At 47.3% G+C, this 19,537-nt stretch overlaps 1 protein-coding gene across 1 annotated transcript; it reads left to right on the top strand.

Moving 5' to 3' along the window:
• The first annotated feature begins 8,078 nt into the window (after positions 1 to 8,078).
• On the top strand, positions 8,079 to 19,001 carry LOC128279044 (prominin-like protein). The gene is made up of 12 exons (XM_053017765.1): positions 8,079 to 8,373; positions 8,448 to 8,721; positions 8,864 to 9,216; positions 9,287 to 9,411; positions 10,976 to 11,421; positions 11,509 to 12,001; positions 12,082 to 12,225; positions 12,326 to 12,664; positions 12,744 to 12,865; positions 14,441 to 14,491; positions 15,189 to 15,317; positions 18,759 to 19,001. The coding sequence occupies exons 1-12, from the start codon at positions 8,079 to 8,081 to the stop codon at positions 18,871 to 18,873; spliced, it is 2,886 nt and encodes a 961-aa protein (XP_052873725.1). The 3' UTR covers positions 18,874 to 19,001.
• Positions 19,002 to 19,537: the final 536 nt, after the last annotated feature.

The following is a 19,537-nucleotide window of genomic DNA, read 5'->3' as shown; positions in this document are numbered from 1 at the left end:
TCAGTCGAAGCCAAGCCCAGGCGCTTCTGATTCAGAGTTATGTCCAAAACCAGGAAACCATACTTTGTGGCGGGCGTCGGGAAATAATCCATTTCTGGACTACAAAAACGGATTGGAGAAACCATCAACCATTACGCGGTTTTGTCACGAAGCGTCCGAGCGTATCATTTGCAAATGACACATGTTTAGGTCCAGAAATCAGAACCACCTCCAAACCAGTTGCCAGCTGATAAATGTGGATAGTAGCGCTATTCGGCGATAAGCTCGCCCCGTTAGCTTTTATTGAAACACGTTAGTTTGGACGAAGGACGACACGGCTTAGCGTGTCTTACGATGCCCACATATCACCACATTTTGTCTCCAACGGAGCTAGCCAACACCAACAGTTGGGTCCAACGTCGGCTGTGGCTTCCTTGTCTTGTCCGTTACCTAAAGAATGTCTATGTCGCGTCGTCAGCAGTAGCTTATCGTGGCGAACGCGTTACCGGAGGCCTCTCTTAGAGAGTCCGTCTGAGAGTTGCTCGTCAACCTCAGGTCTCCAGCGCAAACACAGGCCACTGTTGATTGTTGGCATATTTCAAACCGATAACGTACAGTTCCCGGAGACAGTGGGCGGCCGGCCACGTTTGTTCCTAGTGATGTTGTCCGCAGTGGGGTTCCCTCGGCGCGCACAGGTGTCACTAATGGTATGATGTTGCCACGTTGATTGCCACGGAGCCCGGGTTGGGTGAAGAATTAATAGGTGATCAGCATGCAGCACCCCGGGATTGTGTGTGTGCCACTTGCCATTGTTCCCAGAGAGATGGGACCGATGAAGCTTGGGATGGGATAGAGTGCATTGTGTGGTTGAATGGTAGGATTTTTCAATCAATTTTTTCGATTATGTCCTTTATACTGGCACTCCTGACGCGCGTTTCTTGCACAATTTGCGGTCGAGGACTCTCCAGTGGTCGTCAACCACAGGAACAGCGGCGTGTGTCACGACCAAAAGTCACGACTTTTGTGTGGCTCCCGGGGGGCAGTTTCACAGAGTCTGTTGTGGCGTTGATGGTCAACAACCCAACACCCGTTGTTGGGTGAAAGTGACCAGTCGGGGCGAAGGGGACGCGTTCGTGAGAAAGATGGTAATGGTACGCCGCGGTTCCGAGGAGCGTCATGCTCTGAATGATTGATGACCGGGGGATGGACCCGGCGGCTCGACCGGAAGGCGTACGGGGACGGACGGTATTCACTTGCCACGCCGTGCACTGGTGACAGGTTCACCACCATCTGTGTCCCTTTCGACATCTTCCTTTTTTGCGGTTCTATCACCGCGCGTCCATTTTCACCGGGGCACACGCACACAACATTGCGCGTTGGGGCATGCTGAGCCCTGGAACACAATCTTGTGGCAGGAAATTGAATCCCCCCTCAGAGAGACAGCGTGTTTAATAAAAGATATGTTCTATCCAATCGATAGATCGGTACTTTGGAGGCACGTGTGTGTGTTGGTTTGATGGAAGATTGGTATTTGTGAGTATTACTGATGAATATTTATCATCTGAAAGAGTTCGTTCTTGGTGGGTCTTTCTCGGTTCTCTCTCTTTTCCGCTGTGTACCATTTTTCTATCTCAACCATTTTATGAACTGCAATTTGTGCTCCATTGGATGCGGAAGCAGGCTATTCATTGTGATTATTATTAGTCGTTTTCTAAAATCATGCATCTCTTAGTCCTTTTTTGGCGCTTTTTCAAATATATGCGTCGGTCGGTGGGATTCTTTCGATTCACAAATGCTGGTAGCTGGTAGCTCAAATCCATATGTACTGAATCAATGATATTTTATTGTACAAACAATTTTAAAGGCTGTTCTAACTTCTGCAACATTTGGAAAGGACTTTGAAAAGAATTTGCAATATTATGGCGTATTATTACGGTCAGCTTGGGTCGTTTGTCGCGATGGATAATCACTACCACCGGACCGGACTAGTTGTTTGTGCTGGAGTCAAATAAAATTTATGTTATTGACAATGGCAAGAAGCCCCGGTCAGTAGAGAACTCCAAGTGACGACCTCCAGCAAATGGCCAACAGAAAGAAATACATAAAACTGTGGCCCCACTTCGAGACCCGTTTCCAATTCGAAGAAAATAGTACACTTCCCGCAGAAGCATTTTTCTGGAAGGGCTCATTGGAGATTCACAAAAAGTTGTGATGGTCCCTCCGCTCACGAGGGGCAGCAGCAGGGCATCGTGGAAGCGCAGCAGTTTGTACTTTGTTTCTTTCGACTGTTTTCAACGCGCCGCTCGCCTTGGAGTGGCTGGTGACCCACTTCGGAAAAGAGAGTGTCGTCCGCTGACGGTCGGTCGGTCCGTCGGTTGATTTGTTAGACTCGGTTGGCACTTTCTCGCGGGTTTGTTAGCCGAGCCGCGGGTGCTGGCAACCACACGATAATCAGGGTGCCAATGGTAGGCAACCGCCGCCGACGGCTGAGGGTTGGCAAAGCGTTTGTTCGATGGGAAGTCTCGGGCTTCTCCCGGAGGAAGTGTGGCTTTCTCCGAAGAAATACTGCGGCGGCGGCCACTACACTGCGGGAGGATGTCGAAAACCGTGCCACAAATCGAGCGAAAGAAAATTGGTTTCCCCGTCTCCCGGGGTCGGCTCAGGTCGGGAAGGGTTTGTGTTGTGCTATTTGGCTGCGATATTCGATGGCCGAAAGTGAGTTGTGGCCTTTTTTTTTAGAGGACCAGTTCATTTCATTTCCACATTGTCGATTTTGCCCACACTCAATTCCGTTTCGAATACTGTGGTCATCGTCATCGAAACCCCACGAAAGATGTGGGAAAACCCGGCGGGGGTCACACTTGTCCAGGTGCCAACCTATGCGAAAGAGTAGAGAATTGTCATAACGTTGTGCACGACGTTGAAATTGTTTTTAAATTATGCTGCAACTTTTTGAACCATATCGAGGAGTAGTTTTATGCAAATAATTATGTTTCATTCCAATGCGATTGTTATGAATATGCACCAACCCGACCGATCGAATTGGACCGAGAGAGGATTATCGCGCTCAAACGTGTTATCAGCAGAACATACAATCCGGTTCCGTTGCGCTTCTGTTGCGGGTTGCCAATAAAGAAAAGTCAACAATCAGGCGGAAATCGCAGAAATGCCGATGATAGACACCGCGCGACTGCTCAGACGCACTCGAGACCTCATTTCGTTGCGCAAGAAAAAAGAATGCATCACCGTGTCCGCGCGCTGCGGAGATGTTGTTTGTGCCAACGCTGCTGGCGGTGCAAGGTAATAAAATTATTGATTTAATTTCCCTTTCCGCAGTAGTGCCTCTCAAAGGGCCCGCGGGGGGCTCAAAACGAAAAGAAAATATAAACATCATCGTGTTACTACTGCTGGCGGAGAGTGACCGAGGAGGTCGTTCTCCCGCGGGAACAACCTACATTCTCAGGTTATGCGATCGGAAAAGAAACTGCGTCGCGGTTTTTACGGTTGACGTGCGGTGGTTTTCTTTGTACCTTTATTTTTGGTTTCGGATGTGCCTGTTGTTGGTGTGCCCACATTATGAACGGCCGGACTTCCGGACCGCTGAACGAGTGGCTTCCCGTGCCTGGTGGCGCGCGTGGTTAAAGTTTGAGGGAAAAACTTGGGCGACTTCCTTCTCGTATGATAAGTTGGTTTGGTGTTACGCAAGAATACGTGCCTTTTCGTCGTCCGATAGGCACATTCAGGTATGGACGAAATTCAGGTACGGTTTTTGTACCCTTTATTAGGTTACTTATTATAAGAAATGTGATAATTGTCAGCAACAGCACGAGTTCTTTCTGATCTGAAGTGATCAACGAAGGTTCTGGGAAACGTGTTTCCATCAACTGTAATAGTTACCTTATGCAATTCCGCAATGCGATCCACAAAGGTTCTTGCCACGTGCAGCTTATTATTTATGTGCAACAGAACAGAAATAGAAAGAACAACAGAACAGAAAATATAAATACTTATGTTTGTCTGTCTGTCTGTCTGTCTCTCTGTCTATCTGTCTGTCTATCTGTCTGTCCGTCTACTAACACGACAAACTGTTCAATACAATATTTGTCCACAGATCACTATCTTTCTTGGAGCAGGTTTTTCAAGGAAGCGAATAGTGAATGGTCGTCGCACACAGCGTAACCGTTTTATGATCGGTACAAGAAGCCGACTTTTAACTTCATTCTCTAATCTGGGGCCACCTGGCTGTGGCCGTGGTTCTCTAGCCGAAAGAATTTAGAAGCAATTAAACGTTCGCGCCCCGCTGGTCAGCCCACTGCTACTTGACTGACCGCCCGCCCTGTTGCTCAAATCGTTGGTGGGTGCCATGTGGCATGACACGACGTCAACGGGGAAGCCAGCTTGCGATTGGATGGGTTAATTTAGTTCCCGGTTCTATCGGCCATTAGCGGTGAACGGAGTAATGGATCGCTCAAACATAGCTTTCCTAATGTCACAACGTGTGCTGGTAGAGTGGATAGTTTCGACCGTTTCCACATGCCGTGTTGTGGCCCTTCAATATTTCGTCTTTTGCTGTGCCATGTGTCAGGTTTTATGTGTCGCGAGTGATTAATGTTTGTCACTCGCTACTCAGCGCAGGACAGCAATTAGTTTTGAACGCAGAAAGAACCACCGTTTGTGTGGTGTTTTGTCCGTGTTTGATCTACACTCCACGCTCCACGACACATGATAGCAGAAGAACAAACACTGGCGCTGATTCTTGTTATCACTACTGGCGAGAAATGCTCTTTATTCAGCGATAACGCATTACGGTGTTGTGTTTATTGAACAAGAAATGAAACGATTGTATTTTTTTTTATTGAACTCCTCTGTGAATCATCGTGTTACGAGCGAATGACGTTACAGTTGCGTTTTGGTAATATTTTAGCACGATTTCAGGCATTTCGGTACCCTTTTTGATGTTTTTATTCGCATTTTAGAAGGGAGTAAGCGTTGATAAAGGACATTTTGATCTATTGATTTCATATGGTTCATCAAAACTTTCTGTATGCGCTTCAAATTAGCATGCGAAACGTTGCAGTCTCACGACTGATTGACCCACTTGATCGGCTTTTCCCGATTTGGTGAGGGAAGTTCCAAATTTGGAGAGCTGTTTCTTCGTTAAGTCTGCAATTTACACAAACTTTCATCGGACGTTTTCCACAACTTTACGCTTGTGACTCACATACTCCAAAACTGGCTTCGGTGATCGTTTCACATCGCTTTTGGCAGAATGTGTGAATCGGTTTTGATTGCAACGGACGCGGCGGACGGACATTAATCGCATGAAATGACCACCGATTCCATGTGCAAATGGCTGTCGCCCCATCGTCTCATGGGAGCCATGTACTGCAAAGATCTTACACAGCGGCGCACGATCAAGACATGGTGCAGCTGTCTTCCTGAGAACAGACGGGCGTTTTGTTTTTCCTGCTTCTGGCAGCCACTTTGGGGGGGTTTTCTTCTTCTTGGGCGCGGCACCGTGGACCTTCTGTGCGAGATGATGATGAAACAGTAACCCTTTCGGCCCTTACCACACACAACTTCTGAGTCGCTCGCCCGCGTAGAAAAACGAGTGGTTTAGCAAGCGGAAAAGTATGTTGTTGTTTGGTTTTTCAACACCGGCATATGCAAAAGCACAATAGCTCGTAACGCACCGTGGACCTTGGGCGATGCGGAAACATGTCGACCCGAACCGTTGCTGGGTGGCTCGTGGGGGGTGCATGGGATGGGTGGTGACCACGATAATGAAAACATGGTCCGATGGAATGTATTATGCTGCTTCGCTTTGCGGCAGAACTACGCCACCGTAGACGTGCGTTCCATCACCTTTACTTGACTCACTGAGGGCTTTTTGGGGGGTTCTCGTCTTGACGTGCGAAACCGTTACAGTTGTTTGGAAAATAAAGCGTGTTCATAAGCGCGAATTGTGCGCAAGAAAGTTTGTTAAAAGAAGTCAAACTTCCCATCCCGTCCCGTCCCGGGTGTAGCGTCCCACAGTCAGTCGGTACACCCCCCGGGAGCCGAATGACACAGCCAAGTTCTACATTCCCCAGAGTTGTGTACCCCATGCGGTGATGGCGACTCCCAACTTCTCAACGGCGCTGATGGGTGGCAGCGAAGGCACGTTCAGGTTGGCCACTTTCGTCGCATCACGTCACGCGCGTGTGCTGTTGCGGACCCACGCAAAGCCGCTTGGGCCGGTGCAATACGCCACGGTGTTTTGTTGGGCATCCACCGAACTCGAACGGCACGTTCCTTGGCACAGAAAATTGTTAACGACACCGCGGCGGGAACCGTCGGGAAGCTGAGAGAGAGAATAATTTTAGAGCATGTACGTTTGGGTTTCAAGTCGGTTAACCCCTGAGACGCTGGCTCATGTGTGTGTCAGAGTTGTCTGCTACCTTCATGACTCATGCTGCAGCGATGCTCGATGCTTTTTCCTTGCACTTTCGCGCCTTCGGGTGTGGTATTATCTTATCTAATTTGGCTAATTGGCTTATGATTCGAGCGCATCTGGTATTGTGTTATTTTTGCTTTAACTACGCCTTATGTATGTTGGATGTGAGCCTTAGCATTAGAATTCACTCCAATAAACTATCTACGAATGAGACTCGATTTTGTACGATATGTTTTTAATTCTTTTGCCCTTTCTTGGCGGCCTGTAAGTGTCTTGTCTTTGTGGTAGTTGGTCCAATTCACATCCTAACATTATCTGGTACTGGCCAGCTCGTTACTCTCCGGTAGAGGCCCCCGTTATGGAATATTTCATTCCCGTTCGAATGGCCATAGCGTTGAAAACCTTTACCCGCTGTCGTCCCCTGTAATGTTCCGTAAGAACAGCTGATGATGATTGGCCAACCGTAACCGAAACGGAAAACCGGTATTTCACACTGACTTCTGTTCAGCGGCGCCGCGACATGGACAAACGCGCACAGAGCGGAAAATAAATCACGAAACGGTGCTGTCGACGGAGCAATAAATGGACATGGTGTTCGACAGAGTCTGCGGTTGAGAGCTTGTAAAATCGGCATCGTTAGCAGTAATAATGTTAGTGCGACTTGGGAAAGAAAAGATTCTTTTTTTTTCTTAATCCGCAAACCGTTTCGCGTGAAGTTTGACTGAAGAATGGCGTGCCGCTTTATTTGTGGACCCGGTGAAGGTTCCGCTGTGAGTGTCTGTCTCTCTCTCGTGTACCATTTTCCGGTTTTGGACCTTCAGTTCCGCCGTGCAATTCGACGGTGTTTGCTGCGTAGCGTACCAGAACCTGGTCAAATGAGTCATTGGCCGTCGCCTCTGGGTCCGTCTCGCGATCGCTTACACGCATAAAATGTGTCCGTTATTGCTGAGAGAATATTGGTGCAAGACACAGGGTTTTTTACGATCTGGCGTGAACAGGATTAACTGTACCGCAACATCGGAATCCTTTCTGTGGTGGACCGTGAAAGACAAGACGGTTTTACAACGCTGTCCCCAAAGCTATTTCTATGACGCATACGATTGGTTGTAAACAGCAGAAATACATCGCTTGAACGGTGCGTATGTTCTTTTGTCGCTTGCGATGCTTTTCTTCTCAAGTCAGTCGTAGCATCATCGAAACGAAAATGGGAAAAACCCTGAGACGAGGCCGACGCATGAACAATTTTATTACTGTGATCATTTTATGATTCTGCTAAAAAATATTAATTCTCAACGCGAGCATTGTGAGATTCTTTAAGCCTTCCGAGCTTTACGGTTGGTCGTGGATAGCGGTCTCGCAATACGTCCGTGATGCTGGGAAAACCAAAAGACCAAACTATTATAGGCCATAGTTTTTATAGCCATCCATTAGACGATTGTAACCTTCAGCGATATTATCTTTTGCAGACGTACTTTTAAGTATGGTATAACCTTAAGCATCATGTGTAATATGTTTCTCGTTATCTCTCTTGGTGCTTTCTCTCCAGAATTACCGGAACCCATAGTGGCCAACAGCGTAAAGTCTGCCACCAACAGTGAAACGTAACCACCCGAAATCGAGGACCGAGTGACCATCGTCACGATCATCACCTAAACACCACACAATGGCGGCACACGTCGTATCCGGTTCTGCGACCGTGTCCCAACGACGGCAACCGTTGCTCAAGGGCCTGCGGCTCGCTGGCTTCCCTCTACTATTGCTCATCCTACCTAGTGCGCTCGTAGCGGTGGCGCAGGCGGAACCGATCCTGAAAATCCGCGCGACTGAATTTACCCGATTTAACGATACTGCCGACTATCTCAGCTCAAAGTCGTACAATGCGCGTGGTATGGCGCCGCTGTACGAAATCACCAATCACGTCATCAACCTGTTCGTCGATGAAACTCCCATTCCAGAAGGTAGGTGCACACGATGGAGCAAACAAATCGATGACGAACTGGATTTTAATAATCCTTTTTTCGTTTCGCCTTAGGTTATATCATCGTAAAGGAAGGCTCAATCGAGGCGGGGCCAAATGTTAAAGACAACAACTGGGGCCCGCTCCTGAAGCAGTACTGGGCGCTGCTGCTGGTGACGGCCATCTGCGTAGTAACGATCGCGATCATGCCCATCATGGGCCTCTGTTTGTGCTGCTGTCGGTGCTTTGGCGGATGCGGTGGCCGATCGCAGCCCTTCGACAAGAAACACGACACCTGCCGCCGAGCGGTACTGGGTTTCCTGTTGATCTGTTCTTCCTCGGCACTGGTGTAAGTAAACCTCCTGACGACGGTGCCACCACTGACCCACCCGTCGGGGTTTTAAATGGCTTCTATGCCCTTTGGGCCTGAAGCGCAGCAAGCGTGCATTCTCCGACACTAAGGTTTTCTGTTCTGTTTCCACCGTGTGCAGATTTGGGGTTGTCGTGGCGTTTGTTACGAACAGCTACATGCAGCATGGCGTAGAGAACATAACCACTTCCGCTCGGCAGGGAGTGCACGATACGCGACTCTTCATGCAGACCACCTCGACGCACATCGACCACTTGTTGAACAAGAATTATCAGGAACTGAACGCTGACCTGAAGCAAATGTTGCACGACGCCTCCGGCAACATCATCCAGCGACTGGAGGAAGAATCGAAGGCCGAGAAGCTGACCAAGCTGTACGAGTTCGTCGAAAAGCTACCGGGCATCCGGGAAAGTTTGGAAAAGATGAAGCAACTGACGAGTGATCTGCGAATCACCGCTTCCCAGCTGAACGATGGTAAGGAATGGATCGCATTCCATGTTGATGGATAATATTTTAATGGTATTGCTTTTCACTTCATTCCTAGGTCTAAGAGGAGTGAAAAGGGAGCTGTTGACATCGCTCAACAAATGTGGCACCCAGGAGTGCATCAAAGTGATGGACGACTACAAGATTGGGCGTCTGAATGTGAACGGTATCGATTACAACTCGGTAAGTAGCAGCAGCAGCAGCAGCTGGTGCTCTTAGCGTCAGGCACCATTGATAATAATGTTTGATGCGTTTGAGTGTGTGTTGGTGATGGTGGTGGAAGGTGGCGGCCAATTCGACTAATCGAATATGCTGAAACTAATCCTAATTTCGCGGCCCACCGAGATTGACATACGTGGGCGCTACTACTAACACAGTTGGTTTGTGGATGGTTTCGTTGATTTCATCATTTATCAGATCAGTGCAAAGGACCTTCTGGTTTGGATTGGTGATATTTTCTTTGCCACGAGATATGATATCTCAATCGTATAGAGATTGGTATTTAAACAAGTTTCGTTTAATTTATGTTTCGACTAGCAACAGTTTTTGTTTATGCAAAACATCGGCATCGTGATCATGCAACAAATCATCTTGTTAATTGTGAATTTTGTTAATTGTTTTATTTGTGTAATTTTGTGTTAGTTTCCTCAAATTCCAAGCGATCAAACTCTATCACTCTATTGAATCATGAAAACGAAACAATTGTTCATTCGTCCATGGCATTCAGCTTTCATTTGAACATTTATTTATACGTTCATTGTTCATCTGATAATATCATGTCATGAAGCTTTGTTGTCATGAAGCAAGTTAAATCATTTTATGTTCCATCGTTTTTCGTCATCACCGTATGTCGTTCGAAACCATCGATGAAGCTTGCGTTTAATTTATTCAAACACTCTCCTAAACAAACAGTACATTTGAAGGGAAGAGACACGGGAATCAGGTATATCATCCTTTATTTATCACCACCATCACCTTCACTACTACCACCACTAATGCGAAACACCTATACAAACCATTGTGCTACTAACCGGTTCTTGAAATTTTATTCATCTCGGACATTGTTCTCTTCAACCCCACATTCTCATCATCGAACAGATACAAGACAGATACTTCCCCAGGGTAGGTGATTCTTTTGGCTTTTCTGTGCTAGTGTTGGACAAGTTTATGTTACGTTCATATTGTCTATTCTTTCGTTCCAATCGATCGTGTGTGTGTGTGTGCTGTTCTTATTATCTTCTCATTTTGTATGCTATGATCTCTAACACATTGTTTGTTGCAATATGTTTTACACTTTATAATACTTAGTGTGTTTGTTGGTATGTGTGTATTAAAACGATGATTTTGTTTTATCTTCTGTGTCAGTATGTATTTCCGTTGTTGTTTGTTATCACTCTTTCCTGACTTGCATACTTTTGGCTGGAGCTGTAAAACAATTGGACCGAATTGGAAGTGCCCAAACCTGAATCAACAACGGAACCGATTATAAACGGTTTAATTGGAAAATGAAATCTTAGGATTAACTTAATACAGATACAGCATCTACAAAAGCGCCTTGCCAGATCGAGTTACGAAGGATGCAAACTTAATCTCTAACGAAACGCGGTGCACGTGTACCTTTGTGCAGCATTTACCTGTATTAATAATTGGTTTTCTTATGTTCTTTCGACGTGCCATTGCTTTCTCAACTGTACAGTTAGACCCAGCATTCTAACGTTTGTATTTTAAATTCCTTCCCATCCACCAGCTGCCAGATTTATCGCAAATCATTCAAAGCGTTACGGATCTGACGGACAGTGGTTTGGGCGGTGCCATCTACAATGGCGTCGAGCAAATGAACCAGCTGAAGAACAGGCTGAAGCAAACGGTGCTGGAAAACATCCCGAAAGTGCAGGCCGCATCCGACTCGACCGGCAAAGCCATCAAGGAGGTGTCGGACATGCTCACGGTTCGTCTGAATGACGTTGCCAACGTGTTGGGAAACAACTCGTACAAGCATTTGGACACCGCCGACGAGTACATCGAGCAGTACAGTATTTACCGGTATTATGCGGGGCTCGGCATTAGCTCGGTGCTGCTGTTGATTCTGATCTGCCTGGTGTTTGGTTTGCTGTGCGGTATCTGCGGTAAACGCCCGGATGGTTACGGTGACGATTGCTGCAACAAGGGTGCCGGTGGACGGTTTTTAATTTTGTAAGTGGTGCACCGAAAACGATCGTCAGACGCCGCCTCTGTGTGCTCATTCGATCCTGATCCTTCTGTTGTTCGCTCTTCTTGCAGTGCCGTTGCCCTTATCTTCCTGACGTTTTCTGTGATTCTGGCCGTATCGCTGGCCTCGTTCCTCGTTGGTACCGTGGCACGCCGCGCGGCATGTGATTCGCTACGCAACCCGGGCGACGATCAGTTGATCAACTATGTTGATCAATTCGTGAACCTGAATCGGTTGTACACGGAACTGCGGTCGCAAACCGAGCGTTCCAAGGCAAAGCTGCGTGCGAGCGAAACGATTGAACCGATTCACATTGGTGAGGTGATTGTTTCCTGCGAAAGAAACGAATCCATCTACAAGGTGCTGAAGATGCACAACTTTGTCGACATACGAACGATACGCGACTACCCGGAGGACTATGGAATAACGCGCGAGCTGGAAGCGTTGAAGGACAAGATCCGGATCGAGCCGGTACAAATTCTAACGCCCGAGGCTAGAAGAGACATCGAAACATTGGGCTCGTCAAAATTGAACGATTTCGATGTGGATAAATTTACGGACAACGTGAGTGTTCGTGCGCGGAGTAAATCGCACTTGTCGTGTCATTTGATCAAACACTAAAACCATTTCTTGGGCATTTTTAGTTAACTTTCAACATTACCGAGTACAACCTGAATGAGATTGCTGAAAAGCTGCGCGAAGTAGCCAACCGTGTGCCACCCGGAAAGGAAATGAATGACATTAAAGTGAACCTCAAAAATCAAGCACTCCACCTGTCTTCCTATCAGGTAAGCTGATCGCGAGCCCGCGTCCCCTCGTGTCCGTCTTCAGCAATCCGTTGGGCACTGGTTTAATCCATGTCGGTGTGCTGTGCGTTCTTTTTTGCAGACGAATCTCGTCGATCCGATGATTGCTTCGACGAACCAACTGATTAAACTGTCCACTTCGCTGGACAGCAGTTTGAAGTTTGGCGAAAAGTCATTCTCCGATGCCATCGACAAATTTCTCACCCAAATCACCGAAGCGGAGGAGTACATCAACAAGTACGGTAAAACGTTCGTGCAAAACGTCACCGAGGAGCTGGTGAACGGCTTCACGCAGCAGATCTTCGCCTACATTAACCTGGTGATCGATGCGACCCAGCGTGACATTGGTCTCTGCGGACCAGTGTACAACGTCTACCAGTCGATGATAGTGGCGTCCTGCAAACGAGTCGTCGATCCATTCGTAAGTATTTGAGCCGTTTGCCTCGATTGTCACAATAGAATCTTACGCTCTAATCGGGTGTTTTTCCGCTCCGTTTTAGAATGGATTCTGGGCAGGTGTTGGCTGGTGTTTGCTACTCTTCCTGCCGTCGATCATCTTCGGTGTGAAACTATCCACGCTGTACCAAAAGTCGGACCCCTACCCGGGGCCGATGGTAGAATCGTAAGTGCCAAAGATATTCTTCCAATCCTCTCCAATCCCCGAATGTACTCCTTGTAAAGGAGTTAAGATATTTCCACTCCACTGCATGCCAATCGATATCGATCCAAAGAGCTGAATATTTTCTAAAACATCTCCAATCAGTAGTGCAATCATTTTTTTTTTTAGTTAGCTCTTTAAGTTTTACCATAAGTTTAAGGCGTAGGTGTGTGGCGTAGTGTTGTTTCGTTGTAACTCCTGACCGCGTAGCTGTTTGCTAGACAATAATAACATGTGCCCTATTAGTGAGTAAGATTCCCTGCATGTTCACAGCGGCAAACGCTTAGTTTTAATAAAACAGTATTACGATGAGAGGTGTGTAGTGCACGCGCTTCCATTCCACCAGCAGCAGCAGTTGGTCGCTTACTAAACGCATGATTTCTAGCCGAAAAAACTATGTATCATCACCGGGACAAGGAGCAAAGGAGTAACTGTGGTGCAATAAACAATCGTTATCTATACTAAAACGGAAGTAGACGAGAGGCGGTCGGTTCGTTTTCTTGAGTAGTTAGCAAGGCACTGATGGGGATGTGTTTTGTTTGTATATATCATTTCTTCTTGTTTTCATCGACTTTCATCTCTATTTGGTGTTGTTAATCCTATTAGCATTGTTGCATTTTAAAACCAAAAGCATGTGTTGAGCATGATACCCCTTAATGTAGCGCATTATCCTTGGCCCGTTGGATGCGGATGTATTATAGAAGTTATTTGGGAAGCGATAGTAGAATAGGTAAGTTTAGAGCCGTTTAGTGACGTTTGCTTTTTGCCAGGCAACATTCATATGTAACCCTCATCACTGTTCATGTCCCCTTTTTTCTCGTGTTGTGTAGATAAAGTAAGGATTTTTTTTTTCGCAAAGCAAACAGTTCACGAAAAGAAGAGGAGACCGAACATGTTGTTGTCTTCAGAGAGCTTTTGGCACTTTTAAATTCGAAAATTTTAAACGTGTTCTTTTGGCAATGATTCACGTTTCGGCCCCGGGACAAAGCAGTACATGATGGCACTGGTCCCGCGACAACTCCCCAAAGCGCAGCAGCTGTCGTGAACTGTTCTCGCTGTTCCCTATTTTCTCGACCCGAAGCGGTCACAGGAGGGACCTTTTTTGGCAAACATCTACTCACTCACGCCGCTAGAAAAAGCATATTGCACTCGAGTTTGTATTACACGTTCGTTGTACAAGCAAAACGTGCATTGTTCTGCTATGGTTTGGTATGGTATCATTTTCACCCTTTTCACCTAGTTTCTCCTTGTTTTGGACCTCTAATCGTAGATTTCTTTAAGTTTATGTGTTATTACAGTTGGTTGTGGTCGATTTTCTCCCAGCTTCCGGCTTGTGAAGCGAGAGCTCTCTACCCCAGAGTGGTATTTTATGTTACTCCCCCGAGAATATTGATAAGCCAAAATCTTTCACAATCCTCTTTATTGCTGTGTGCAAGTGTTGCGTGCGTGCGTGTGGTGGTGATGGCAGCTTTAAAGTGCGATTTTTTATGTTTTGTGGTATCGTTTCTCTTCTTGTCACTTTTCCGTTTTCATTCGCAGTGAGTATCTGTACGACGCCTACACCGAGCGTGATAATATTCCTCTGGCGAGGTAAGTTTTGTTCTGTCTTTCGAAAAGTCATACAACGCTGCCAACGGGATGATAGAACTGTTGGCCGAACCTTTCCTATGTCGGCCCAAGTAGGATGGAATTTCGGTAGCGGGCGGTCTATTTTACAGTTGTTTGGAAAATGTTTTCGATGTTTGTCGAAACGGTTGTGCCAAACTGGGCCGCCCCAGGTCGTCGTGATATGAGTCCATTAAAACACTAACCAGTATCAGTAACAGCGCATACATTTAGCATCTTGTTTGTAGCAAAACCGTCCATACATAACCTGTTTCTGTTGATTGCCTGCCTGCGTTACATGTGTTTCGTGTTTTCTGTTCCGATCGTTTTAGTTTCTTTCCATTTTGGGTTGCGAGTGGTTCCTTACTTGCTTTATTTTACCACCCATCGTCCTTTTTCTTATCGTGCCATCAGAGAGGCTCCTCGGCATTTCAAAATACTATAGGAATAACGAAATATAATTTGAAGTTTTATTTTCAAACGTTTTCACACCCTAGTTAGTGTCCGGGAATTTCACTTTCCTCCGTTTCTGTATTGTATATTTACGAGTAGTGCCTAATGTGATGAACTGCGCAAAAACTGCGCCTTCATTTGATAGAGGCCTGAACAATGCCGCGCGCATCGCGTTGAAATCATATTTATTTTTCCTTCCCTATTCTCTCACAAACTGTGCTTCTTCTAGTGGACCGAAAAACAAGCGCCGCAAGAAGCAGGACCGTCGTCGGGATTCGCGCGACCGGCGGGAGATATACTACGAGGAAGGCAGCCCCTCGCACAGCCGCGACCCGCGCTACAATGATATGGCCCCGAAGTAAGTACGCCTGTGTTACCGTTGCTGTCGGAGAGATACGGCACTACGTTTCGGCTAACCGATCACTTACGAGCCAGCCAGAGTAGGGTGAAGCGAAAGGAAAAACGTAACGAAAAGAGGCCCCCCGTCGAAAGGGAGGCCGCTTGCGTTTTTTCTTCGGACCCCTCGCCCAACATACACACAAAACAGCGTGCACACGGTTCACATACGAACATACGTACAATCGCCACAATCTCCATCATTATCGAGCATAAGCATACACATTAATGTACTGTTTTTTTTTGTTGGAGCATTTCCATCGACCCTTGAAGCCCCCAACGATGTGTGTTTGTGTGCGTGTGTTTATTGCAAAGGTTGATGAGTATCGTTGACAATCAACAAGATCGATCATACAACGTATGTGAAGTTGATGCCTAGATCCGATCGACACCTTCTCGTGCATTCGTGTTTGATTTTTGTGCTAGAATAGTGGCGTAGATTAGCAGCAGAGTGATAGGCGCTAGAGAAAAAGGGGAAACTGGGACGAACACACTCCAACGGGCCAGAGGGATAGAGAGAGGAAGCCTGATTTTTTGTGTAGTTCCACCTACCTCAATGACCATATGCACGAAGTTGTTTAGTGCATTTCCATGTGCATCGCTAGATTTCATGCCTGTGTGTGTGTGTGTGTGTGTGTAAAGTGTCCTGAGTCCTTAACACAATACATCCACCACCACAAGAAACATGCGTTTCTACCTCGTTCTGTCCGACGGGGTACCTGGCGCTGGTCAATCCGTCGCTAATTCCTTCCTCCCTCTCATCTTTGCTCTTCTGGACAGTCGTGAGTCGCACATTCCTTCGGTACTAATTCCTGGTGAACCGTCGGCTTCCTCACCGTCGTTACTACTACTAACATCCACCAAGCGCCACCAACCGGCTTACCACGAACACAACCTCCACCAGCGTCATCACTCGACCCCCTTGCCAATGTCACTGCCCATGTCGCTGGTGATCGAATCGCCCCAGGAACTGTCGTCAATGGGCGGTTCTCCTGTTCCGGTGTGCGGCGATCGAAAGTCGTTCTCGTCGTCCTTTCAGTCATCCGGCGGTGGCGGCGGCCGGGGAAGACACCACGAGGCACCCGTCACCGATTCGCCGAACCGTGCATTGAGCCGCCTGTTTAGTAACAGCTTTTTCGACGACTTCCACTCAGCGTTGAAACAGTACGACACCGGCGAACTCTCGTTGGGCGAGGGACCTGTGGCGACGGCGGTCGGTGGTTCGACCGATCTGCTGACGGTGGCAACATACCTGCCACCTACGCCACGGCATCGGCGGCACCACCAGCACCATAATCGGCCCGGCCACAGCCCACATCGCCAGCGTGGCGGTGTTAGCCGGAGCAATAGTAGTAGCGTTGGTTCGGTGCGTTCGATGGCCTTGCTGCCGGCTCGAACTCCGTCGCCGCTCGAGTTCCGCACCATGTCGTTCCGGAGGCCCCGCTCGTTGGCCAGTGAAGAGTCAAGCGGGAAGCACTCGTCGGCGCGCACCGACAGTGGCTATGAAAAGTACTGATCGCAGCGAGCTCTCCTAGAGCAAGAGAGGTCATCCTGTGCGATATTGAGACTGATTCGGTTGCGGCCAACCGAAAGCCCACCCGGGATGGCCAGTACTAGGAGTGGCCCTCGTGGAGAGAGAGAGAAAGAAAGCAAAAGAAAAAGAGGGAGAGTGAAAGGAGGAACGAGGAAAGATGCATCGTAAGGAAGATCGACACTAAGAGAGCGTGACAGGTTCAGAAAATCATTCGATCATTATCGCTATTGTCTCTCTCTCGTTCTCTCTCTCGCTGTCTCACCGTGATGCTGACTAATCTGATCCGATCTATTGTGCTACTGTTGTGCCGTAGTTTTCCCATTGTTTCTTCATGTGTCTCTATGGACCTTCTTTTGATTGACTCTGATTCACTTTCTATCCTTCCATCTCACTGCGTCAATGCTTCTGTATGCCTGTTGGGTGTTGTTCTCACACACTGGTCGTGCTAACTTCTTCGCTTTCTCTCTCTTTATCTCTCTTTTTCTCACATTATCTCTCTCTTTTCCTCTTCTGGCCGCACTGTTGTCCTGTTTTTCTAGTGTACATTCAGCCATTATTTTAATAAGATAAAAAGAATGGTAAAGATTGCGCACCCTATAGTTGCTCCTTCTGCTGCACTACGGTCTCTAAAGGTTGATTGGACTTTGGGCGTCTTACGCACCATTTTGTACATCTACAATTCGACCCATTGATCGACCCTTCTTTTCCTAGGTGTTTAACGGAATGTTGCTATGCGCGGTTTGCTTCGATCCTTTTTATTTCCACTTCCACTTTGTGCACGCTTGTGTTGTGTACGTTCTTCTAGCTGTTGGTGTAGTAGTTCCAGTTCGCGCCCTTGACTGTTTCCTTTTACCCTAGTACCCCCCTCAGGATCGCTTACATCTATCACTCTCTAGTTCCTCTCTATTGCTGATGGCGAGCCATACTAGATAAATCCTTCCAACATGTTGTGTAGGGAACGCAATGTGAATGGGTATCATCTAAATGTATTATTTACCGTTGTCTCTTACCGCTAACATTTGCCTGACCGGGCGTGTTGTGTCCTCCCCCGGCGGAACGCTGTCTTCGAAAGGTGCCAGTACATGCCGTGCGATAGTCGGCTGCGGTCCGGCGGGCTCGGTTTACCACACGAGCAGCACTATCGTCCCATTCCGTAGAGCCGCGTTTTGGGGGACAAAAACACAACACGAACACAAACACACAAAGGCACGAGATCACTGACGTGCCTAACTCTGCTGTGATCCGTGAGTAAAACGCGCACGAACGACTGAGAATGGTCACGGCACGCACACTGTGTCCCTTCCCGTAACCCCGTAGTCTTTTCCTCTCGTGGCGATTAGCAATCCCTGCACCACCACCAGCACTGTCGATGTCGCGGAAATACGAATCCTATTCCGGAATTCTCCTGCTGCGCCTCTTGCTGTGGATGAGTCAGTTTAGCTTCCGAGTTTACTAATGGCAATGGTGTTCAAATGTTCGAAACAAAACTTAGACCTAAAAGTTAGTTCTCTTGGACAAAGAGAGCACACAGGTACTGATTGGCTGTTTTAGGAGTAAGGAAGCAGTATTGGCATGTGGAAACCATCAGAACCTTGAGTCTGAAAGAGTGTCCAAGGAGTCCAAGAGCCCTAGCGAACTCTTTGTGTGGTGTATGCCTTCGACGATCGTTTGATGGAGTCGCGAAATGATGGTGACGCGTGTACGTGTGGCTGTGTAAATAGATTCAAAATTTGTCTTTCTTTTACATGTTTTTACATTTTGCCTTCGAGACATTTTGTTAGCTTCGGTCCTCCCCCAACACAGTAACTTTAGCTAGCGCTCCTATCACTGCACGTGTTCTGTAAATTTTCACCGTCTCCGTCTTTGCAGAAACTGGGACGGTGCTCCGCCACGCTACCAGAACCCTCCGATGGCTCCACCGGCGGCAGAATACGAGCGCCCCCCACCGTACTACTATCCAGGGGCCCCGAGTGAACACGAGTAAGGGGGTGCACCCCCAGTCGACCAACAACAAGCAGAGTTCCAGGCGATGCACATCACACAGTGCCAATTGCCGGCGTCATACCCAAGAGCGCCCGCCGCCGCCGGGTGGCACTCTGTTTTCGCAACATTTCAGAGCGTAACATTTGCTAGAACGCAAAGTTGTAGATGTTTTTTGTTTCCTTGTTTTTTTTTTTTTTTTTTGGTAAAACCACACACTAAACACACTGATTCTGTTAGATTTTATACTCATTATGCATTTGTTTTCGGAAAACCATCAAAACAGGGCGCAATTATAAGAATGGTAGGAATAAGGACTTCGGGCGCAAATGTACACCGTTTGGAATTTTATAGCATTTCTATTTCGAGTAAAACTGGGAAGCGTGCGAACTTTTGCTTAACTTATCCGTTATGCGAGAATTTATTTGATTTGATCGATGGAAATTGGTGACACGTTGCAACGTAGGATGCAAAGTTGCTTATATTTTTAATCAAAAGAGGGGACGCGATACTGACTCCGAATTTAAGTTCATCTTTTACGTATGCTCACTGAAACAAAAAGTCTACCGAAAGCCATTCCAAACACACAAACTCAATGTATAAACTCGACCAAACCTCGATCCGCCGTGCCGCGGTTGTTTTGGATCGGTCTGAGTTCACCCATCGGC

Source organism: Anopheles cruzii, chromosome 2 (genome assembly GCF_943734635.1).
Source record: "Anopheles cruzii chromosome 2, idAnoCruzAS_RS32_06, whole genome shotgun sequence".
NCBI lineage: Eukaryota > Metazoa > Arthropoda > Insecta > Diptera > Culicidae > Anopheles > Anopheles cruzii.
The sequence above is the reverse complement of the archived record's forward strand: the minus strand, read 5'-3'. Positions and strand labels throughout refer to the sequence as shown.